At 44.6% G+C, this 25,813-nt stretch overlaps 1 protein-coding gene across 5 annotated transcripts; it reads left to right on the top strand.

Moving 5' to 3' along the window:
- Positions 1-1,795: 1,795 nt before the first annotated feature.
- wu:fa11c10 (protein FAM110B) lies at positions 1,796-22,324 on the top strand. 5 transcript variants are annotated; one of them, XM_029664403.2, is made up of 4 exons: positions 1,796-1,913; positions 10,669-10,903; positions 18,857-19,168; positions 19,320-22,324. In XM_029664403.2, exon 4 carries the CDS (start codon positions 19,328-19,330, stop codon positions 20,711-20,713), a length of 1,386 nt encoding a protein of 461 aa, XP_029520263.1. In that variant the 5' UTR covers positions 1,796-1,913; positions 10,669-10,903; positions 18,857-19,168; positions 19,320-19,327; the 3' UTR covers positions 20,714-22,324. The 5 variants fall into 5 exon arrangements, with proteins under 5 accessions (XP_029520263.1, XP_029520261.1, XP_029520265.1 ...); XM_029664401.2 differs by having other exon boundaries at positions 1,796-1,917; XM_029664405.2 differs by lacking the exon at positions 10,669-10,903.
- Positions 22,325-25,813: the final 3,489 nt, after the last annotated feature.

Here is a 25,813-nt window from a genome sequence, read left to right as displayed (position 1 = left end):
TTCCCACAGGAACAGAGAAGCAAGTGTTCTTTTCTCTGTTCCATCCTTTCTGTACGCAGGTAAGTAATGAAGGTCGCAACGCTCTCTCTTATTTGAGTTTAGGTCATTTTGAATTAGTTAATTAATGCAGTTTGTTGCCAAAACATTAGATCATCCGTCAGCTTCATTTAAGGTCAGTCAATCCGGAAAATTTCAATAACTTTAAAAGTTCCTTCAAGAGCAGTCACAAAAACCATTAACCGCTGTAGAGGATAAGTTCATTAGACTTACCAGCCTCAGAAATTGCAGCCCAAATGAATGCTTCAGAGAGGTCAAGTAACAGACACATCTCAACATCAACTGTTCAGAGGGGACTGTGTGAATTAGGCCTTCATGGTCTAATTTCTGCAAAGAAACCACTACTAAAGGACACAAATGAGACTTGCTTGGTCCAAGAAACACGAGCAATGGACATTAGACCGGAGGAAATCTGTCCTTTGTAAGGGAAATGTTCATGTTTGTGTTTTTCTTATAACTAATTTCTGTGTTATATTCATGTGCTGTTCTATAAACCAATTTATTTGTCCATGCAAGTGGCTGACTGTACAAATCCTCACTTATCAGTAGCTGCAATTTGGCAGTATGCCCAGATGTTGTTTTGAGACGCAAAGTAGGTGAACGGATTATCTCCGCATGTGTGGTTCCCACCGTGAAGCATGGAGGAGGAGGTGTGATGGTGCTTTGCTGGTGACACTGTCAGTGATTTATTTAGAATTCAAGGCACACTTAACCAGCATGGCTACCACAGCATTCTGCAGCGATACACCATCCCATCTGGTTTGCGCTTAGTGGGACTGACATTTGTTTTTCAACAGGACAATGACCCAACACACTTCCAGGCTGTGTAAGGGTTGTTTGACCAAGAAGAAGAGTGATTGAGTGCTGCAACAGATGACCTGAACTCCACCATCACCCCTCAACCCAATTGAGATGGTTTTGGATGAGTTGGACTGCAGAGTGAAGGAAAAGCAGCCAACAAGTGCTCAGCATGTGCAGGAACTCCTTATGTTGGAAAAGCATTCCTCATGAAGCTAGTTGAGAGAATGCCAAGAGTGTGCAAAGCTGTCATCAAGGCAAAGGGTGGCTACTTTGAAGAATCTAAAATGTAAAATATATTTGGATTTGTTTAACACTTTTTTTTGGTTACTACATGATTCCATATGTGTAATTTCATAGGTTTGATTTCTTCACTATTATTCTACAATGTAGAAAATAGTAAAAAATAAAGCAAACCCCTTAAATGAATAGGTGTCAACATTTTTGACTGGTACTGGTACTGCTCATTCTATTATGTCTTCATTTCTTTCTTCCTTAAAACCATTTATGGATTTGTATATTGTTTATTTTAATTATATTATTGCTATAGGTATTACTGCACTGTTGAAGCTAGAAAGACAAGCATTTGGCTGCACCTGCGATAACACAAATCTGTATGCAACCAATAAACTTAGATTTTACTCCATTTTATTGCGCAGAGCGGTCTCCAAGCAGTCGACAATGCATCTTCCAAACTGGGAACTGACCAATGGCGGATTGTGGGCATACCAAATTGGTAATGAGGGGTGAACAAGATCCCATGCCTTGAGCGTATTTACAACATTTAGTCCTAATCTAAAGCAATGCCATCGGATTTGTTCTTAAAAACATATGTATGATATTTGTAGGGTTTTGATTATTGAAGACAAATTACACCTGACTTTTTTATATTGCCACTAAATGGGCTTGAGTTGGTATCTTCCGCGCCAATATTGAATTCCCATACTTATGCACTTGATCTACAACCACCCCGACGATGGATTCTTACCTACAGCGTTATCATATGCGTCTGATAAAGCATCGAAAACGATTAGCCATAACGCACTCGGAGACACATAGTGAGTAAGTTATCTACACAGTATTTCATTGCATTCCAATTCAGCTTTCTACAACCAGAATGAATGACAGACTGTGGGCATGAGAATGGGTCTATCTAGTAAATTGGGTTTTAGAACCATATTATTTACATTGTTTCATTATCATGTTGTTGTGATTGCACACCTTTTTTCCAAACAAATGGACTAGAGAAAGGCGTAAAATAATTGTGTCAGCCAACTGGCTAACTTGTGTTGGCTGGAAAGGTGACTTGTGTGTCTGGCATTAGTAGTGGACCCTGTAGTAGGTAGGTTAATTTAACACATTACTTTATGGTGCGTGTTCTATGTGACTTGTTATCCTCAAACTGTTGAGATAGGTGTGTTGGGTGTCCCCTCCCATGCAGGACATTAATTAGGTGGGTGTCAAATGAATGGGGTGGTTTCGGGAAGGAAGCGGCCTAGGCTAGGCCTAACGTTACTTCTCAATGTCCCCGTTGGTGTATTTGCACGCTGGTTTCTGTGCAAGGCAAGGGCTGAAGTTCTGCTCCCTAAAAGGGAGCCTGCTGGCTACGTCCTCAATAGTTGTGAGACTGGATACCAACACGTGTTTTCTTAACGTTCTCGGGATCCTTTGATGTTTTAACTCTTCGGGAAGTGCCAGAGTGATTTCGAGCTTTAGCAATGAACCATAGCAAAGCTTTATTAAGCCATAATGTAGCCTACACACAGACAAGTTGCAACCGTGTATTTATATGGCTGTTATTTAGAATTAATTTATGGTAGAGTCTTTCCTAAATTGGATTTGCACGCTCAGTTGTTTTAACAGCAGTAAATATGTGTTCTTTCTTTAGTGGGTCTGGGACGATACCAGTATCACAGTACTTGTTAATATCTTGGCAGGGGGGGAGCGAAACAGATGTAACTTTTTTAGGAACATAGCTTTAATGGTGTAAACAAACATGACTCATTATGTTGTCATCCAGAGTCATGTTGCCTTTATTTTTCAAATTATAGAACAACATTTTACACACAAGAGTTTGGTGTGCTTCCTTGTTTTCATTTTTGGCATGAAAAAATAATAAATTTTAGGAGCTGCAGTAGTATCCTTTTCACACACATTTCTGGCCTGTCTGTCCTAAATCCTGTCAGATTAAAGCCTGTAGCAGATGTCAGTATTATTACAATAACTGTCGCACACACTGTTAGGGCCTTGAATAACTACACACACAGAGTAAAATGTTGTCTTTGGGGTAACAACCAGATTTCACAATATCAAAATGTAACTAACAATCTGGGTTCGTGCAGTTATTACCCTGCTTGTTTTGACCTTCTGGCCTATAAACTCAGACTTGATTTAAAAAAGACCTGATTTCAAACTCTGTGCTCTGACCCACTTGACATGGCATGAATGGGACAGAGTAGGCTATTAGAAAAGGTGTGGGTGATTTGTCATTTTGTGGGATTGAATAGGAAATCCCCCACATTGCTGGTGGGGTAATAGTTATGTGAAGATGTTAGGCATATCACTCCGTGGCTGACTGTGTTCGGCTGGCCTGAGTCTGGTTGTTGTCAGGGCTGCTGACTCTGTCATCTACCATGTGATGGGAGTGCGCTGGCAGCCAAGTAATCCACCAGTCAACTCACTACGGCATTATGCAACTTCATTTGAACTACTAAACTGTCAGATTAAAACACACCATGTTTTAAAAGCCACCCGTAAAACATCCCACCACACTTCAACGCTGCACTATTCAATACAGTTTGAGTGATTCCTATACAACATTCTCAGGCAGGCTGAGAGTATAGTATAGGTTCCCTAGCTACAGCTTGGAGAGAGGAGTGGTCTCATGGCCCCTCACCCTCCTAAATTATGAACACTTTGGAATGGGGTCAGTGACTCTGCCCTTGACACTGAGCTGAGGACCGAGGAGATTGTCTGTCTACCGCCCTACTCTGGAGTTTGAGATTATTTTTGCATCTTTCTTTTCTTGTATCAGAGGTAAGCCAAACAGAAGGTATAATAGTTATGGCATGCCGAAAAGATGGCTAAAGTTTTGACTCTGAAGGGCGAATAAGATGGCAACAGTGATGATAAAACACCCTCAACTATCTACTGAAAGATTAGTCTAGGCATAAAAATCTGTTATGGATTGAAGATTATTTTGTGGGGAATCAAGAATGCACTTTTTTTCAGCCAAGTCACAGGTATACTGAACAAAAATATAAACGCAACATGCAACAATTTCATATATGAACTGTAACTCAGTAAAATCTAAGGACATCAGTCAATATAAATAGATTCATTCGGCCCTAATCTATGGATTTCACATGACTGGGAATACAGATATGCATCTGTTGGTCGCAGATACCTTTAAAAAAAGGTAGGAGCGTGGATCAGACATCTAGTCAGTATCTGGTGTGACCACTATTTGCTTCATGCAGCGCAACACATCTCCTTCACATAGAGTTGATCAGGCTGTTGACTGTGGCCTGTGGAATGTTGTCCTACTCCTTTTCAATGACTGCGAAGTTGCTGGACATTGGCAGGATTTGGAACAAGCTGTTGTACACACCGATCCAGAGCATCCCACACATGCTCAATGGGTGACATGTCTGAATATGCAGGCCATGGAAGAACTGGGATATTTTCAGCTTCCAGGAATTGTGTACAGATCCTTGCGACATGGGGCCGTGCATTATCATGCTGAAACTTGAGGTAATGGCGGCAGATGACTGGCAGGACCATAACCCCACCGCCACCATGGGGTACTCTGTTCACAATGATCAGCAAACAGCTCTCCCACACAATGCCGTACACGTTGTCTGCGGTTGTGAGGCTGGTTGGATGTACTGCAAAATTCTCTAAAACGACATTGGAGGCAGCTTATAGTCTTTGGCAACAGCTCTGGTGGGCATTTCTACAGTCAGCATGCCAATTGCATGCTCCCTCATCTTGAGACATCTGTGGCATTGTGTTGTGTGACAACTGCAAATTTTAAGAGTGCAGTTATATTATCCCCAGCACAAGATGCCCCTGTGTAATAATTATGTTGTATAATCAACTTTTTGATATGCCACACCTGTCGTTTGGATTATCTTGGTATGCTCACTAACAGGGATGTAAAATGTGTGTACACAATTTGAGAGAAATAAGCTTTTCTTGAGTATGGAACATTTCTGCGATATTTTTAACATTTTTATTTCAGCTCATGAAACATGGGACAGTTTTTATTCAGTGTAAATACTTACATTTCCCGTTATGACAATTGTTTTTCAGTTTTATTCCAATTATCAAGGGGTGCCTTGCTAATTTGTGGAATTTCTTTCCTTCTTTAAAGCATTTGAGACAATTGTGTTATGACAAGGTATGGTTGGTATACAGAAGATGGCCCTATTTGGTAAAAGACAAAGTCCATATTATGGCAAGAACAGCTCAAATAAGCAAAGAAAAACAACAGTCCGTTCAAGGCATGAAGGTCAGTCAATCTGGAAAATGTGAAAGACTTTGAAAAGGCAGTCGCAAAAAAAAACATCAAGTGCTATGATGAAACTGGCTCTCACGAGGACCGCCACAAGAGAGAAAGTTACCTCTGCTGCAGAGGATAAGTTCATTAGACTTTACCAGCCTCAGAAATTGCAGCCCAAATAAATGCTTCAGAGTTCAAGTAACAGACACATCTCAACATCAACTGTTCAGAGGAGACTGTGTCAATCAGGCCTTCAAGGTTGAATTGCTGCAAAGAAACCACTACTAAAGTACACCAATAAGAAGAGACTTGCTTGGTCCAAGAAACACAACCAATGGACATTAGACCAGAGGAAATCTGTCCTTTTGGTCTGATGAGTCCAAATTTGAGACTTTTGTTTTCAACCGCCGTGTCTTTGTGAGAATGGATGATCTCCGAATAAGTGGTTCCCACCATGAAGCATGGAGGATGAGGTGTGGGGGTGCTTTGCTGGTGACCTTGTCAGTGATTAATTTAGAGTTCAAGGCACATTTACCCAGCATGGTGAAGGGGTTAAAATCAAGGCCTCATACCTTTTTAAAGGGTTAAGTTGTTTTATGATAAACTGTATGGTCTCCTCTCAGGGGACGTGTGTGTGTGTGTGAGAACACCTGTTTTGAGTGTTGTGCCCTTCACACACTATCAGAAGGCGGAAACCGTCTGGGCCCCACCGTGGCTGAGGTTCTGAGAATACGACTGGTTTTCTGAGGACACAAGGCTGCTGCAGACCTGATGAAAACAGCCACTCGTTCATCTTGTTATGACCTTATACTTGTCATGAAAGGTCAAGTTTCAGTCAAATCCACTTCTGAGCTTTTAATTGCTGACAAGATGGTTGCTGCTGTCAGGGGGAGGTTATATTTATTAAAATGTTGCCAGGGAAAGTCACGCAAGGGGAACTGGGGAGGCTATATAAGTTACAGGATGTCTTAGACACTTTGCAGAACCTGGGGAGAGCTATCATATACTGTACTCTGTATCAACTTCTGCCTACAATTGTATTACTAAAGGAGAATTGTAATACTTAAACAAAGAGTATGTTTCCCGTCTACTACATATATGTATGTTTGATAATTAGATAGACCTGATCATGTGTTTGAAGAAATTGACCAACAATGGCTACCACAGCATTCTCCAGCGATACGCCATCACGTCTCGTTTGCGGTTAGTGGGCCTATCATTTGTTTTTCAACAGGACAATGACCCAACACACCTCCAGGCTGTGTAAGGGCTAATTGACCAAGGAGTGCTGCATCAGATGACCTGGCCTCCACATTCACCTGACCTCAACCCAATTGAGATGGTTTGGGATGAGTTGGACCGCAGAGTGAAGGAAAAGCAGCCAAAAAGTGCTCAGCATATGTGGGAACTCCTTGAAGACTGTTGGAAAAGCATTCCAGGTGAAGCTGGTTGAGAGAATGCCAAGAGTGTGCAAAGCTGTCATCAAGGCAAAGGGTGGCTACTTTGAAGAATCTAAAATGTAATTGTTTAACGCTTATTTTGGTTGCTACATGATTCCATGTGTTCATAGTTGTGATGTCTTCACTTTTATTCTACAATGTAGAACATAGTAAGAATGAAGAAAAACCCTTGAATGAGGTGTCAACTTTTGATTGGTACTGTATATACAGTGCATTCGGAAAGTATTCAGACCTTCACTTTTTCCACATTTTGTTGTGTTCTTATTCTAAAATGTATTAAATTGTTTTTTTCCCACACATCAATCTACACACCCCATAATGACAAAACAAAAATGTTTTTTTATCACAAATGTAAATGTTACATAAGTATTCAGACACGTTACTCAGTACTTTGTTGAAGCACCTTTGGCAGCGATTACAGCCTTGAATCTTCTTGTGCCAAGCTTGTAGCGTCATACCCATCTGTATTTGGGCAGTTTCTCCCATTTGTTCTCTGCAGATCATCTCAGGCTCTGTCAGGTTGGATGGGGAGCATCACTGCACAGCTATTTTCAGGTCTCTCCAGAGATGTTTGATCAGGTTCAAGTACGGGCTCTGGCTGGGCCACTCAAGGAAATTCAGAGACTTGTCCGGAAGCCACTCCTGCGTTGTCTTGGCTGTGTGCTTAGGGTAATTGTCCTGTTGGAAGGTGAACCTTCGCCCAACTCTTTGTACTTTGCTCCATTCATCTTACCCTCTCCTGAATTGTCTCCCAGTCCCTGCTGCTGAAAAACATCCCCACAGCATGATGCTGCCACCAAGGACTTCACCGTAGGGATGGTGCTAGGTTTCCTCCAGACTTGACGCTTGGCAATCAGGCCAAAGAGTTCAATCTTGGTTTCATCAGACCAGAGAATCTTGTTTCTCATGGTCTGAGAGTCCTTTAGGTGCCTTTTGGCAAACTCTCAAGCGGCCTGTCATGTGCCTTTTTTTCTGAGGAGTGGCTTCCGTCTGGCCACTATAACATAAAGGCCTGCTTGGTGGAGTGCTGCAGATAAGTTTGTCCTTCTGGAAGGTTCTCCCATCTCCACCTAGGAACTCTTGAGCTCTGTCAGAGTGACCATCGGGTTCTTGGTCACATCCCTGACGAAGGCCCTTCTCACCCGACAGAGTTTGGCCGGGCGGCCAGCTCTAGGAAGGGTCTTGGTACTTCCAAGCTAATCCCATTTAAGGCCACTGTGTTCTTGGGGACCTTCAATTCTGCAGTATTGTTTTGTACCCTTCCCCAGATCTGTTGCCTTGACACAATCCTGTCTACGGACAATTCATTCGTCCTCATGGCTTGGTTTTGCTCTGACATTCATTGTCAACTGTGGGACCTTATATAGACAGGTGGGTCCCTTTCCAAATAATGTCCAATTCATTGAATGTACCACAGGTGGACTCCAAGTTGTAGAAACATCTCAAGGATGATCAATGGAAACTGGATGCACCTGAGCTCAATTTTGAGTCTCATAGCAAAGGGTCTTTATTATTTATCCTTTATTTATTTGTAATAAATTTGCCAAAAAATTATTACAAACCTGTTTTTTTCCCTTCATCGTTATGGGGTATTGTGTTTAGATTGAGGGGAAAGAAGTATTTAATCCGTTTTAGAATTAAGCTGTAATGTAACAATGTGGAAGAAGTCAAGGGATTGGAAAACTTTCTGAATGTAGTGTGTGTGTGCATACTACCATTCATTTACATTTTACATTTACATTTAAGTCATTTAGCAGACGCTCTTATCCAGAGCGACTTACAAATTGGTGCGTTCACCTTATGACATCCAGTGGAACAGCCACTTTACAATAGTGCATCTAAATCTTTTAAGGGGGTGAGAAGGATTACTTTATCCTATCCTAGGTATTCCTTGGATAGGATAAAGTAACCCCCCCCCCCTTAAAAGATTTAGATGCACTATTGTAAAGTGGCTGTTCCACTGGATGTCATAAGGTGAACGCACCAATTTGTAAGTCGCTCTGGATAAGAGCGTCTGCTAAATGACTTAAATGTAAAAAAGTTTGGGGTCACTTAGAAATGTCCTTGTTTTTGAAAGAGAAGCACTTTTTTTTTGTCCATTTAAACAAGGTTGCGGGACGTTCGGCCTCCGGGCCATTTTTTATGTGTGCGTGTATATATGGTGACCACAGCCATTTTGCTGGTCAACTACCATAATCCAATATTCAATGACTGCCACAGCTGTGTGTGTGTGTGTGTGTGTGTGTTCCACAGCAGTTAGAGCTAGGGCCTGCTTGGGCATGCTGATGTGTAATATGGAACAGTAATGTGAGCGTGTCAGACTGGCTTAGTCTGTCCAATGGAATGTGTGTGTGTGTGTCTGAGCCCTGAGGCCAGGCTTATCTGTTGTGGGAGCTGGGCTGGTGCTGCTGTAATAGTGAACCTCCACCCCATATGCCTTTTCACTCTCAAAAAAAAAAATGCAGATCATGGGTTGTTATGGAGAATGTGATAGAGCAGTAGCAGTCAGCCATACCGTAGCTGTTATAGCGGGAGAATACCAATCATAGACTCACTCCGTTTAATCCTCTGACACCTACCTTGCGGCTAGCGCAGGTGGAACAGGAGCAGTTGTCGGGTACGCTCAACTACACTTGGGTTCCCATGGCGATACATTACCATAGCCACTGAGTATACTTTGGAAGTTGTTATTGATGTTCAGTAGTTGTTCTGCTGAGCTTGTTCCCCTGGCAGAGTGGTGTCGGTTTCAACGCAGCAGAGGATGGAGGAGGAGAGACTGTAACTTGACGGTCTGTCTGCAGGGGGTTCAGCTTTAGGCGGTGTGGGATCATAGGGATGTTCGTCGCTGGAGTTCTGCAGATGACATACTCAGGGAGAGGCAAGACAGATTTCTCTGATCGGACTGGTCTCGCTGTGCTCTTTTATTTTTAATGAGACCCTGAGAGAGAGGAGGACATTATTTGGTGGGATAAAATGTTATTAACTGGACGTTTTTAAATCATGACATAAATATTACACTATTTTAGTGTTTATGTTCTTTACCATACACACACGGCTAGCTAGTGTGATTTTGAGTGGAAGGCCAGTGCGATTCTCACTGTGCTGTGTCAGGAAAATGAGAGGGTAGTTTCATAATTCTACCCACAGAGCCCTGTCCATAGCACCCCACCCTACACATCGGTTGGCCATAAATAAGCAAGACGTGCAGGTTTTGGACCGTAGAAGAGCGGTACTGTAAAGTCTGGGCCTTGCTTACAGGAAGCCATCAAGCTGCTGATATGAATGGACTTGGATATAGACTCACACAGGGCTGGGTAACACAGCCTAGTCCTTTCCATGTATTCCCAGTAGGACTGCTGCTGTAACACAGCCTAGTCCTTTCCATGTATTCCCAGTAGGACTGCTGCTGTAACACAGCGTAGGTCTTTCCATGTATTCCCAGTAGGACTGCTGCTGTAACACAGCCTAGGTCTTTCCATGTATTCCCAGTAGGACTGCTGCTGTAACACAGCCTAGGTCTTTCCATGTATTCCCAGTAGGACTGCTGCTGTAACACAGCCTAGGTCTTTCCATGTATTCCCAGTAGGACTGCTGCTGTAACAAAGGCCAACCAGGCTTACTGACGGGCTATATCCTCAGCCACACCAGCATGTGATTTTCTTGTCTTTCACCCAGCTTTCTCTGAGGTATATCACGTTGTCTAACAGACCAGAGGTGTTTTTCAGCTGGAATAACCTCTGGGGAAAGTGGAAGTCCATAGAACGGTTAAGAGATTATTTGTTCATGGGTTTGTTAGGGACAAATTATTTTATGGTGGTTAAAAATGATGCTTTAAATTTTGTTTCACAGTTTACTGGAATCCTTCACTGGGACCATTCCTTTGCTCATCTGTAACGGGAAAGGAAAATGTGTCTCGGCTAACCCTTTAAATGGGAAGAAAGTGTAAGGGATCTCACGTGACTGAGGAAGAGGCCCTGCCTGGCTGCTTCCTGCCTCCAGAGTGGCTGTTCCTGATTCAAGGCAAAGGGTGGAGTGAGCGCAGGAGGAGGAGTATTTCAGTGAGGGAGTGAACCAGCCTCTACAGGTTTGTGTCCAAGGAGAACTCTGCATACACACACTCACTCAGGACCCAGATGCATGCTCTACATTCTCATAGTCAGCTTTCACTCTAGAGGGCTTGATTCTCCAGTGTTCTTGTCCAGATCTTTGAGACTCCGCTGAGGATTCCACTCGTGAACACACACAAGTAAGTAGGACTATCTGGACGAGCTGACCAAACAGCCGGAGTGTTTCGAAGTGGTTTGTGTTTGTTTGATTCTACACCAGGGGGCTTGGGTGTTCTGTTATTTTACGGAACCAAACTTTGACTCAAGGGAAGTAACTTTTGTACTCCAGAATGTAAATGATATTCATATTATCCCGACACAAATTCCATTTGTAACTAGATGCATGTAATTTGTCATTTTGCAGTATACAGACACTTAGGTTGGAGTCATTAAAACTAGTTTTTCAACCACTCCACAAATTTCTTGTTGACAAACTATAATTTTGGCATGTCGGTTAGGACATCTACTTTGTGTATGACACAATTAATTTTTCCAACAATTGTTTACAGTCAGATTATTTCACTTATAATTCACTGTATCACAATTCCAGTGGGTCAGAAGGTAACATGTTGACTGTGCCTTTAAACAGCTTGGGAAATTCCAGAAAATTATGTCATGGCTTTAGAGGCTTCTGATACCTCCAATTGACTCAAATTATGTCAATTAGCCTATACCTGTGGATGTATTTCAAGGCCTACCTTCAAACTCAGTGGCTCTTTGCTTGACATCATGGGAAAATCAAAAGAACTCAGCCAAGACCTCAGAAAAAATTGTAGACCTCTACAAGTCTGGTTCATCCTTGGGAGCAATTTCCATATGCCTGAAGGTACTACGTTCATCTGTACAAACAATAGTACACCAGTATAAACCCCATGGGACCACACAGCTGTCATTCCGCTCAGGAAGGAGACTCGTTGTCTCCTAGAGATGAACGTACTTTGGTGTGAAAAGTGCAAATCGATCCCAGAACAACAGCAAAGAACCTTGTGAAGATGCTGGAGGAAACAGATAGAAAAGTATCTATATCCACAGTAAAACAAGTCCTATATCGACAGAACTTGAAAGGCCGCTCAGCAAGGAAGAAGCCACTGCTCCAAAACCGAAATTTAAAAAAGCCAGACTACGGTTTGGAACTGCACATGGGGACAAAGATCATACTTTTTGTAGAAATCTCCTCTGGTCTGATGGAACAAAAATAGAACTGTTTGGCCATAATGACCATATGTTTGGAGGAAAAAGGGGGAGGCTTGCAAGCTGAAGAACACCATCCCAACCGTGAAGCACGGGGGTGGCAGCATCATGTTGTGGCGGTGCTTTGCTGCAGGAGGGACTGGTGCACTTCAAAATAAATGTCGTCATGAGAAGGAAAATTATGTTGATGTATTGAAGCAACATCTCAAGACATCAGTTTTGAAGTTTGGTTGCAAATGGGTCTTCGAAATGGACAATGACCCCAAGCATACTTCCAAAGTTGTGGCAAAATGGCTAAAGGACAACAAAGTTGAGGTATTTGAGTGGTCATCACAAAGCCCTGACCTCAATTCCATAGTACATTTGTGGGCAGAACTGAAAAAACGTGTGCGAGCAAGGAGGTCTACAAACCTGACTCCGTTACACCAGCTCTGTCAGGAGGAATGGGCCAAAATTCACCCTAACTTATTGTGGGAAGCTTGTGGAAGGCTACCCAAAATGTTTGACCCAAGTTAAACAATTTACAGGCAATGCTACCAAATGCTAATTGAGTGTATGTAAACTTCTGACCCACTGGGGATGTGATGAAAGAAATATAAGCAGAAATGAGTCACCCTATACTATTATTCTGACATTTCACATTCTTAAAATGAAGTGGTGATCCTAACTGACCTAAGTCAGGGAATTTTTACTAGTATTGTCAGGAATTGTGAAACTGAGTTTAAATGTATTTGGCTAAAGTGAATGTAAACTTCTGACTTCAACTGTAGTGAAAACCTATCGTATGGAGACTTCTATCCATCAGACACAGCCGCTGTCCATCCTCTCTGGCTCCTGTGGTCTCATGGTTGTTTGAATTTTCTTAACCTAAATACTGGCCTTGATTATAAAAGTTTGCAGCTCTGCTTCAAGACAATCATCTCTTGCCCTAATTGGGTGACCGTATGTATGGCAGTGGAAGAATTTAAGAGTAAACACATTCTTGCCAACAATGCATTTGAGAATGAGCATGTTGAAAACCATGGTGATGATAATCATGTAGGGCAGTTGGGGTAATGTAGCTTTAAGTCAGAATCACATGTTGGCTGGGGAATGTTTTGTCTCTGCCGTCAGCCTGTGTGTATAGGCTAGTGTATAGTGGCCATATCTCCTCTGGCCTTCAGCTAAAACAAACAGAACATCCCCACTTTCTCAGGGGCACTTTGGGCTTTCTGCCTGCATATGGCAAAACAAGCTGGGATTCCAGGGGTTAATCATTGGATGATGACTGCGAAGCGTGTCTGTGGGAAAGTGGGGTTCTCTGGCACCGCCGACGACTCAGCCCGGCCACTCTCTTCCCCAGCATCACGTCTCTGTGATTACTGGCTGGCTGGCTAGGGACATGTCTATGTGATTGCGCCCGCGCCTGCATTTTGGAATGCATTCATTGCTGAAGGGGGATTTGTACTCCCTATCTCTTTCCCCTTAGGCTGAGCTACCACAGTAAAGGCCAGCGCTGTGTAATTGTCTTGTCTATACTGTGTTATCTAACATTAAGATTAGTCATGATGAGGAGGGACGCGGGGTCGTAAAGTTGCTCAGCAGGGGACTGATCACTGAGCCCTAGTGTTTTCAGAGAAACACGAATGCTTGTGAACATTTTATAATAGAGAGATGACAGTTGAGATTGAGTTGGAACACTTTGATTTGTTAGGGTAATATGGGCTATATGGAACACTGTCTAATCCTCTGTCAACATGACTAATGAGTGTTTTTCCTGGTAGGCCCTACTTTCAGAATTCTCTTTGAACCCCTTTCTCTTTTTTCCTAGTGGGCTAATGTGGACAAATTACAGATGTCTTTGTCCGTATGTTTGTGCTACAGAGCTTAGCTCCCCTAGGGAGCGCTGTACCACCTGCTGTTGTTTCATTACCTCCTCATTTAGCCTAGGCCACACACGGTTATACACTGCTCAGTTTAGCGAGAGATGGGTCAGTGTGTATTTGTGTGAAGGATGTATTTTGTGTGCATGTTTGCGTGCGACATCTGTCTGTGTGAGGGGGGGGGGGGGCAGTAGAGTAGACGGTCAGTTGGGATCTCCAGTGTATGTAATTGTGAATGGGATTTTGTATCCTGAAGCCATAGACAGACAGTGATGGTTTAGAGGGGGAGTTATGCTCCAATGACTAGCTCTAATCTGACTCTCTGTTGACTGTCCTGCTGGGTGTGTGATTGTTAGGGCGGGGGTGTTGGCAGGCACAGAGAACATCTGTACTTTAAAAAAAAAAAATTTTTTTTTACCTTTATTTAACCAGGCAAGTCAGTTAAGAACACATTCTTATTTTCAATGACGGCCTGGGAACAGTGGGTTAACTGCCTGTTCAGGGGCAGAACGACAGATTTGTACCTTGTCAGCTCGGGGGTTTGAACTCGCAACCTTCCGGTTACTAGTCCAACGCTCTAACCACTAGGCTACGCTGCCGCCCCACTTGTACCCTAACGGACACTCTAGTATGGGGTTTCTCGCCATCCATCTCTCAACTCAATTAGCCTAACTTTAATGCAGTTCAGCATGTGTGTGGAGGATATATACATTGACCCTATGCCATAAAGTTACAGGTTTTAGATCCTGTGAGATTTTCTGATACTGTGGAGTTGCAGCAGCAGTCCTCTCCTGGGAAAACTGATCTTCTTTACTCCAGTAAAACTTCTTAAATCACCCCCTGGAGACAGTGGTTGATAACCTCTGAACTGTTGGGTGACCATAAATCTGAAGCACAGTGGGTGGTGGGGTTAGTGGTGACAATCAGTCTCTGCTATTCATTGGGTTGCCAATGGTTGTTTTTAGTAGAGCTATCTTGGTTTTGGTCTTTTTACAGGTTTTATTGTTGCTGTGAGTGAGGTTATCAAGTCTGACATTTTATAAATGTCCTTGCTCTGTAGTTGGCCTGTTAGATTAGTGGAGAAGGCCAATACATGCATAGCTCCGCAAAGTGAGGTGAGTTCACAGCTCTGCAGGGTCCTCTAGCCTCTCAGTCCAGCAGGACAAACAGTCAGTCACACCATCTCACTGTTTGTTTGTATATCCATCTCGGTCACGTTTCCTGTTGTGAAATGAGTCACTGCTTCCTTCTATATGTGTGATGTAGCCTACCTGAGAAACCACGGCCAATGGCAGCTTCGCTTCCCCCTCTTTCTGTGGTGACTCTTCTGTAGAAGGTGGCACCCCTGTTGTTGTCCTTCACTCTGAGGTCAATGTCCAGCAGGCCAAGGCTACTGTGGAAACCAACTGACTCCTGATTGGCAGGCTCGCTTGGCTCCTGACTTGAAACTGCTTTCCAAGACTACTGTCTGCCATTTTAACCCTTTACAATAGCACCACTGCCTGACGGAAGCCCTCTTTATCCTGAAGCATATGAATTGTAAGGCTGTATTCTTCAGGAATTCCTCTGTTCAGTCCTGACCTCTTCCTCACTGTCTCTTAAACCCCCTGCTCTCTGTCTCCGTCACGTGATAGATATTATGGGAGAAGCAAATTGCTTCCAGTCACATAATTCCCTTGTAATTACCCCTCATGGCTCTCTTGCCATGTACTCTGTGGGCTGCTTTTTCCTTTCAGCCAGAGGCCACTGGGTTGGTGCTGACCACAGATAGATGGAGCACCTGTGGCTTCATGTGCTTTTCTCATAAGGCATAGCATTCTCCACTAATCATCAGCTGGATGAAAAACTGTACACTCAACGAAACAGAGGTAGAATATTGCTGTGAGCCTGGTTAGGGAGAGCACAGCAATTTCCATTCTCTATTTGTGGTCATTCCAACCACAGTGAGTGATGTAGTTGAATGTTCAGCCAGGCAGGCAGCATGTCATGCAATTGGAGGTGTTTTTATTTCTGACAGGAGGTATTCCTGGCCCGTTCTTTCCCCCGAACCCCCCCCCCCTGTACAGTTGCCAGGTTGCTGAGGGCCTCTTGTTATTAGATCAGTTCACACCTTAGCCTGGGGCAGGAACTAGTTAAAGTTGAATTTATTTGCACCAAAGACAACAAGTGATAAACAACAATACAAAAACAAAAACCAGTATGACATTGACGTTTACACAACCACACCCAAAATGCATGGTTAGGTTATGGACCTGCACTGTGTTGGTGCCTTTCCAATGGGCTCACATACTCCCTTAAAAGACCGTCGCTTGAAAAATGAGAAAGCGACAATAGTACTGTTTGTCCATTTTGAGACGTTGTAGCCAGGACACTTCCTCAATAGTCACAATTAATCTAAGAAAAGTCAAGAAGTCTGTCATTAATTGACTTTTTTTGCCGAGGAGATCTTATTCTGATTCTGGGAAGCATGAGGAACACCTTTACCCTCGCACCAGGGTGTCGCCAGTGTTTTATGTTAATGTTAGCGCCAGTGTTATTGTGTTTCCATCAGGCGTGTGACACTAAAGACTTGTGGCGGCCAGAATCAACAACCTCTGCATCATTCAAGACTGTTGCTTTGTGGCGTGTTTTTAAAAGTTTCTCTAGCCATATTGTTATGTAGATGCCAGCTTGGAAGTACCCGGGGCCTTGCCTGGGCTCCAAGTTAGAGCATCTCCGCTGGATCCGTGACCCAGTGAGACACTGGTGCTGGCCTGTGATGAAAACAAAAGTCTGAGCCTTTTGGGTAAATCTTCATTTGTAAATGCGGCAACAACTGTGGATCTACCTCTGAATGACAATGGCTGGTGCTTCAGGAAGAGATGGGTAGGTTGTGTTTACACACCTTCCTTGTTAATACACAGCATTTGGGATTCATAGCCGTATCACTGGTTGGGGGCACAGATGACAAAGCGAGGGGATGGAGAGTGGATTTCAGGATTATGCCATCTGTCAGGGTGGGTTTTATATGGGCGGTAGGCAGTGGCACCGTCCAGGGAGAAAATTATTACCCTCTCTTATCACCAGGAACAGGAGAGGTTTATGATAATTACCAGAACAATAATTTGTTTGTGATTACATCCAGCATGTGTAACCATACAATAATGGTAACCAGACACTAGCAGGCTTGTGGTAGTTAATTGGGCAGTTGATTTAGGTCAGGGGGGTTACTGAGTCTCTTGTCTGAATGAAAATGTGGGTTCTGGAAAGGGTACTGTCTGTCTGAGATTTGTCTAGCCTTTGACCACCAGCTGTTGTGTTGGAGTGTTTGACAGTGTCCTGCCCTCATGTGTATGTCAGTGGCCCTGTAGGGTTTCAGCCTCGCCTGCATGATTGAAGCGCTGTACAGTAACTGTGGATGTGAATGATGTCGGGGTCTAGCACAGACACCAGAGAGCCTGCCAGCCACCTCACCCCTCTGCCTGAGCAACTGTGCCAGCTATTAAAAGACCTGCCTCTTCGAGACAGCTGTGTGTGTGTGTGAGGAGAGATTGAACTGCAAAAGGCAATGCAACCTTGTTTTATGTGCCACTGTCATGATTACAGTCACGTCCTTTCCGTTATTTCTCTGTTCTCTCCATGCTCCCTACGGCTCACCTGTTATACAGACCCTTTGAGTGTTTGCACACTGTACGGTACACTAACCTTTCCATTCCTATGTTCATATCTATCCATTTTGGTAGCTGACTGGTATACTCAAGGTCATACTACATTTTACATTTTATAGCAGGATGTGGCATATCGAGGCATTTCCTACTCGAATTCTATGCTCTATTTCGGTGGAGATTTCTCCTTTTGGTTTGTCACATGCAGAGGATGAAAGGAGCCGTGTGCGTTGTTAGTAGTACGGGCTGATATCTGTCGGTCCTGCTTTCTCTCTGATGCTGCTGGAGAGGGGGGACATGAGTTCTGGGAGACAGCAAGGCTATTAAAAGATGAATAAAATGTACAGCGGAATATGATCATGGTGGTGATAAGGGGAAAGGGATGAGCCCAGCCAGCAGTAACGCTCAGTGTGATGTAATCCGGGGCTTTGATGGTGTAACTGTAATGAAAAAAAATTACGTTCGGAATTGCTTTTCAATTCCTCTGAAACTGGGGATCAAGAAAGGAGGAGACCGAATTGGTGGATGAGAGCAGCTGTCATCGGCTGTGAGCATAGACATGGGAACAGCAAGGGAGCAATTCTCTTCTTTCTCCACATGTATTAAGAGTACTTAAAAAGTCCAATCTTTACCAGGAAGATGTGATGCTCCTGAGATTGAGAGGATATGAAACATGATCGGCTGATGTCTTTACAGTTTTGCTCTTCTCATATTTCTTCACATACTTTCTCTCACTGTTTGGCTATAGTGTTGAACAAAGAGCAGAACAAGTGGAGCAGTTGAGGATGTTGAAATGTTTTAATAAGACCCTGTTTGATGCAATTCGATGTAAAATATTTCAGCTTTTTTACCCACCTCTCCCCCTTTTTTCTTCTCCCTTTCATATAATTTAATTTGAATGAAAATTCAGTTTGTTTTGTTGTCAGTGGGGGGAGGGGTGTAATTGGTCAGAATCCTTTGACTAAAGCCAATAGCAGCGTAGCTCCCAACCTCCACCCCTCCCTGCCCTGCTGAGATTCCCTGTCTGGCCTGTGATTGGCTGCATTGGGACTCAGCAGCCGGAGGCAGTGAGTGTGTTTAGGGGAGGAGTCGGATGGCGTATTAAAGCCGGCCGGTCTGCTGTCTTTTTGCTTAAGAGTGCTCCTGTGTGCGTTTGTTAATGTGGAGCAGTAACGTTACAGGGCGATTCTTCTGTTAGTCTGACAGTCTTCCTCTCTCTCTCTTTCCTCTCCAGGAGCCCTGCTGGAGCTTCACTCCAGGAACCCTGAGAATCTGTGGAGCTGCCAGATCTGTTGCTTTACCGGGACGGACAGAAGGATCAGGAGATTGAGTTGCTCTGTCAGTCTGCCTGTGTGATCTAGTTACCAACCAGCGGCAGCTAGGCTAACCCCAGGATCTGCCCCCGTTGGGTCACTGAGCCGGACTGATGTGGAATGTGAACCATGGTGACCCTGTTCCACAATTAGCCTTTCAGTGAAGAGGACAGATAGTGACGACGTGAAGAAGAAAAGGAGAAGTAAGAGCAGCAGCTGTAGCAGATAAACCGGTAAGAAAGTTAAATGGTCCTTTGGTGAGGGGGGGGGATAAAGGGGGCCGTGCAAAACACCTATTTTTCTGGTTTGAGACAGTTGTGCGCACGAAAAGGACGTTGACCATTACTGTCTCACTCTTTACTTTTCTCTCTGCTTTTCTTTCAGACCCCAAAATGCCTGTAGAGACCCTCCGGCCCTCGGACGGGTGCCTGGTGGGGGTCCCCTTCACCTCAGCCATGCCTTTCCGCATCCTCAACAAGGGACCCGACTACTTCCGGCGGCCCGCGGAGCCTGGAGCCCGTAAGCTGAGCGCGGTGGAGCGTCTGGAGGCGGACAAGGCCAAGTATGTGAAGAGCCAGCAGGTGGTGCTCACCAGGCAGGAGCCTGTCAAACCACCCATCATCCGCAAGCCTCTGCTGTCCCCGGGCATGATGCTGCAGTGTCGGATCAATGCCCCCCCGGCCCGCAAGGTCCCGCGGCGGCCGGCTGACTCAGAGAACACAGGAGGGGTAGGGTGGCGGAGGGGACCCCCTCTTAACCTGGATATCCTCAACAACCTCATCAACGTGTGTGATGGACCCCTGCACTGCTCCCCGTCTCCCGTCCCTTCCTCGCCCTCTGCCTCCTCTCCTTCATCAGGAGGGAACAGCATGGGGAATAGACTCTTAGCTGACCAGGAGAGGAGCAACCGAGTCCTGAATGACTTTAAACATGTTAATAACTGCAACACCTCCTCCACATCCTCCTCTTCCACCTCTCCCTTTAACAACAACAGCCAGGCCTCCCCTGCCGAGCCCAGCCGCCTGCCACCTCCTGTCCCAGCACGGGGCATCAGGGTGGGGGTGCCAGTGCCCTACAGCACTCCAACCTCAGTGACGGTGCGCAGGGTGGATGTTAGGCCCCAGGCTGAGGTGAGGAAGCCCCTGAGGACCCACCTCCGGCCTCCGATCAAGCCCAGACAGACTGCCCAGCCCCAGGTAGCCCAGCCACAGGCCCCACCACCTCCTCCACAGCAGCCCCAGACTCAACCTCTGTCCCTCACCCCCATGCAGGCTCTCCCCTCTTCCCCACCCTACCTGCCTCCCAGCCCCATGGTGTTCGGGGCCGGTATGATGCCCCCAGCCTCTCCTGCTTTCACCCGTATGTCCTCAGCCAGTTCCAGGGGGTCTCGGCCCGGCTCGGCTCGTAAACACCCCTCCCTACACCGCTCCAAGTCTGACCTGAGCGACCGGTACTCACGAGCCACAGCCGACCTGGAGCGCTTCTTCAACTACTGTGGGCTGCACCCAGAGGAGGTAGAGGGCATGGGGGGAGTGGAGCGCTTCGCCAGGGCCAGCTCAGACATTGTGTCTGTGTCCAAGATGCGCAGCGTCAGCACCCCCAGCTCTGAGTGTGAGCAGGCTCGGGAACAGGGGGAGGACGAGGATGAGGAAGGTCCTGCCCGACCTGGGGAGCGTGTCCCCTACGGAATCTCAGTCATCGAGAGGAATGCTCGCGTCATCAAGTGGCTATACGGGATCCGCCAGGCGCGGGACTCCAACGCTGTGTCCAATGTTTAGAGGAAAGAGACAGAACAGGGAGGCTCTGGAATGATACCCAGGCCTGTGTCCCACATTGTGTTTTTAATATTGATAAATCTCAGACCATTGAGGGGTCTCTGGTATATATTGTTCTTTATTTTTGTTTGAAGGAGGACATTGTTATTCTGTTGCCTTACCTCATGTTTTAGAATATATGTTTTTGTTTTTTGGGGGGGGGGGTCATTATTTTTGAACCATCAATCTTTCAAAGTCGGAGAGCACTCTGGAGCACATGAATTCATCTGGGCTGCAGGTCAGGACTGCTTCCCTAGAAGAGCAGGACAAGCAATCACACTTCTCAAACAAACATTGAAAGCAATCATGTCAGGGATAGAAATGACTGAATGCTGAGGAGGATGTTGATGGGTGTAGACCAGTGATGCTGTGGTCCCTGCTGTCTGTTTGTCTGTCACACAGGTACTAAGGATGCTGTGTAGAGGGTCCCAGATCCCTGTTGTGTCTGCACTGGGGTTGGAGCTAGTCTGATGATGCAAGAATAGTGTGTGTGTGTGTGAAGAGCAAGTAAGACTTAGAACCCCATTGATACTGTGAAACATGAAAGCTTTTAATTATTTTTTACCTTCGCTCTAAGACTTCATTAATACCGTTGATGTTGATTCCAGCATGCAAGTGAAAGTCAATATATTTGTGGGTCATCTCAACATAGCACAATCACCTGTACTCACGAAAACACAGACGTTTTCAGGTCTGCGACGGAGTAACGTCTGTAGCTGTGTACTGCATTGTCGTCTGTATTGCAGGTGAGCGTGGTCTCTAATCAAGCATTGGTGCAGTTTAGTGTTTCTGTTTATTCAGTGAAGAAGTATGTCTGGGTGTGGATGAGAGTCTTGTGGTAAGTGTAGGGTGGATGGGTAGGGGTGCTGTCGGATTGGAGGGGAGGAAAGTCCAACACTGCTCAATGGAAGGGGGATCAGGATGGTTGGAGTAGGAAAGAGGGAATTCTCTGAAAGTAAACAGGGGGTGACTTCGGTTCTGCGTGTCCTCGACAGCCTGCAGAGAAGATGGACCAATATGTCTTTTAAAAATGCAATTTGAAGTTGTTACAAAACTATTGTAATCGTACTATTCAACAACTGGTGCATAGCATTCAAGCTTTGTACAAAAGTGCAATCTGGTTGCATCTATGTGAACATACACACAGACAAACCCACACATTATATGCACACAAAATCCAGGCCCCAGCCACCCGCACAACATTAGTGTGAGTGTTGTGTGTAACTGAATTCTGAAGTATGTGTAATGATAATATGCACTCTGCAGGGTTGGAGTCAATTCCATTTCAAATGACTGGAATTGGAATGGAATTGACCCCAGCCCTGGCACTCTGCTCTGTGTGAAGGGAAAAGAGGGGAGGCTGTTTATTTATGTGATTTCCTGTTCCTCTCAGAGGAGACTGATGGATGGCTCAGTGGTGAGATGATGTGTGGGTCTAGGACTGAGCTCCACGGTCTGTTGATGTGCTTTTGAGGTCAGCAGTGTCTGGCTGTCCAAAGAAGAGTCAAGCTACAACTTGCAACATGGTGTCTTTCTTAACATGTCAATAAAGAATAAAGTTTTAGGAAAAATATATTTCCCTGGTCAGTGATTATGCTTTCAGTGCCTACCAAAATATTCAATGGTGTAGAGTTTGTCATCGAGTTGAATGTCTTAAGGTCATTGTGACGGCATATGGACATAGACTCTGTTTTTTTAGAGGCTACAGGTCAGCTTTGCAAAGTTCTGAGATTTTTAATGTGATGCGGGTCCAGGGGAACACCCACAGCTGTTCCTGAATCTAATGTTTGCATGAATTGACAGCAGCACTCCCATGTCCCTTTTTGACAAGTTAAAAACAAATATATATATATTTTGTTTTTCTAGTCTCTCATCCATTATTTAGAATGAAAAACTGTTTATTTAGTACATCATGCTACAGTTCTATTTTCTTCCTGATATGGCACAGGTCCAGAAGAGTGTTGGTGCTTTTGGGGCCCGATTCCACCGTCGAACATTTTGCATTTCTTGCGCTCGCCATTCCTACGCTCTTCTCATTAGTTGGTGTTTAGGCCTACCTTATGCAGGTGCTTCATGGCCTTAGCAGACGTGGTTCCCTTGCGCGTGCTGAATAACTGTAATTGAACTGTTGAAAACCATCCCACTTGCTGTGTTTTCAGTACATTTATCTTCAGCCATTCCTTTTAAACACTGTGTACCTTTTTTTTTTGACTTTGGTCGACACAGTCAATAGAATATATTTAGAGAACCGGTTCAGAATATTAGGGATCAATGAAAGAAAGCCATGTAAATACTGACATTCATCGTCGGTTCAGCACCAATTTGTAGTTTTACAAATATTCTCATCTTGTAGATTTATTAGGGTTAGGAAAGTATTTGACTCATAAACGGGTTAGGAGAGCTTTTACGCACGAAAGAAAATGGTTTGATTCATTCTGAAAAATGACGCATTGTTCTTCAACCCATGGTAATGTTGGAAGGTTAGTGTAATTGTAATAGGGAGAATAGTGTACAATAGTAGCCTTGTCTATTGCCTGTACTAACCATGGAACTTTGACACAGCAAAATATTGCGCCGTGCGTTGGCTTCAAACTGTCATGGCTTGGTCTGCGCTCTACTCCATAATAATTTCATTAACCTACATGTCTTTTTATAATATCAACTATTACTAATGATCCTCAGAAACAACCACATGGCTGCGACGGCATTTACAGAAGAACCAAGTAAATGAAATTATGTAGGCTGTACCAACTGAAGGGAACTAACGATAAATTCACAGTTGAATATGTGTGGTTGTTAGGCCTACTGACAGTGGCTAATATTTAACATGATGGAAACAGAGGAAGTCAGGATAGCCTATATTTAAGTCATTCCTCCAAGTTAAGGCCGTACAATTTAAATTATGCGTAATGGCACAGCATTTTCATAAACTTTGTGGGAAAGTTGATATGCTTCAGTTTTTGCTGCCATATGACTGGTTTCACATTTGTCTCCAGAGATCAGAAGGTAAAATAATCTAAACAATTGTCATTTTTACAATCCCCTTATCCAAACGCATTACTCATTTACCTAGCTCTTATCAATTTGTAAATGCATGGAGAATGGTGTTATTTCTATCGGAAATATAAAGTCGATTTTTCTTATTTTTTTTCTTATAGTTTCCTTGAGCGTAAAGGTGGTAGAATTATTAGGGCATTAAGTTACGGTCAGAATACGGCATCAGCTATTCTCATGCTTAAGTTCAAGATCAGAATCCACAGAGAGAAAGGCGCATATAAAGGGGATTCCATTCCAGCTTATTTGCCTACTTTACCCAGTTGTCTTCAATGGAGCATTTCTCCTTCATACTGACAGAGAGGATGGATAGGGAATAGATGGGGAGGGGAACGAGTCGGGGTTGTTACCCAGCTGCTGAATTCCACAGTGGCCCTGCCTGCCAAACCCTGTCCCATGGCACGTTACTTCAACATCACCTCCTCACCCAAGGATGTGTTCTGATTTAGGGTGCAGGTTTAAGTAGCTTTGGGGAGGGTTATAGTGTTGATGGTATTGGGGCAGCAATGTGCTATGGATCCATAAACAAAGCGATAAATATTGTCCCTGAGGCTGGGATGAGGCCCAGTGGCACCAACCACCTGTCACTCTGGTCAGCAGTGATTCATGTCCAGCCCTCAGTGGAGAGAGAGGGGGAAAGGATGGGAGAGAGTGCACCTTCTGCATGCCAATATGCTGGGTTTTAGGGCTTATACTGAAGGAGCAGACTCCCTTGGTCTGGGAAGACCAGTGTTGTTAGGAACACGGGCATAAGGACAACAGACAAGGCAGGGACTACTGCCATTGTGTTTTTAGTATGCCTTATTGGCCCCTCTCAAATTTTCCTTCAACAGCTTTTCAAAAGTAGAGGATCCTATGACGTGAAATGTGCCATTTCAAGACACAAGGCGAATGTTGGAGTGCGGCACAGGAAGTAAACTCAAGCATATTTCCTGTGTTATCCCATGCTCTGTCGTTTCCCATTAGACTGACAGACAAACAAACGGGATCAGCTAGCTCTCAGGCAGAGTGAGTGAGGAAGGCATAGAGGAGGCCATATGTCCATATTGACTGAGAGATCCGCTGGGCTCTGGTGCTCTGCAAGGGGAAAAACACACACACACACCTGCATCGTCTCACAATCACACACACTCGTGGAAATGTAGCCGTCTTCGTGTGTACTGCATGTTTGCTGAGTGTATGTCTCTGTTCTGTGGGTGAGTGTATGTGTGTGTGTGGAGTCTGACTTTAGACTATGAGGCCTGGGTTAAACAGGGGGGCCAGGGAGAGTTTGTGTTGTAAACTGAAGACTTCCTGAGCCCTAGTTCCTATAAGAAGGCTTCTGCTAATGTATGTCAAGCCCTGACACACTCACCCACCGGTGGGAGGGAGGGAGGATGACAGACGGTGATAAGCTGATTAGGGACAAGGGGCAGATGGGGTCTGTGTGTGTGTACACGCTCTGGGTGCTGTAGCTGTATCCTGTGGGAAAACTGGGGGACAGTGTGGTTTCTAACTTAGCATGTTGCAGCACTCCACATGGATCACATGACAACTTACCTGCTACACTGACGCGGAGGCATATTTAGCCTTTTCTGTACATACAAATACAGCCTCTCAATGGTACTGTTCAGTACAATACGATATAGGGCGGATGATGCCGGCGAAACAGGATATTTATAGATTGTGTAAAACATATTGACAATATAACACGTCAGCCTATCTAACCCACTAACAGAAAGGAAGATTCCCATGTTTTAGATGACGATGGCAAACAAGGTTATTAGTAAGGTGTCTGTGCTTGCTACTGTTTTGCAACAGTAAAGTCATAGCGTGGGAGGGCAGGAGTGCAGAGCCATGTCTAAACCCGTTTCTGTCGGATCTCTTACAGGGCATTCAGAGACACCAACGTGTCACTTTAGGAGGCGTGCAAAGCAACTCCTTTAATAATGTATCAAGCTCGTAAACGAACAGGTGAATGCAGAAAAAACACCCGAGACACTCAAACAATACTAGTAGGGCTGGTAATAG

This window comes from Oncorhynchus nerka, linkage group LG7, assembly GCF_034236695.1.
Source record: "Oncorhynchus nerka isolate Pitt River linkage group LG7, Oner_Uvic_2.0, whole genome shotgun sequence".
Lineage (NCBI taxonomy): Eukaryota > Metazoa > Chordata > Actinopteri > Salmoniformes > Salmonidae > Oncorhynchus > Oncorhynchus nerka.
Note: the sequence above shows the minus strand (reverse complement) of the source record. Positions and strands in the feature narration are given on the sequence as shown.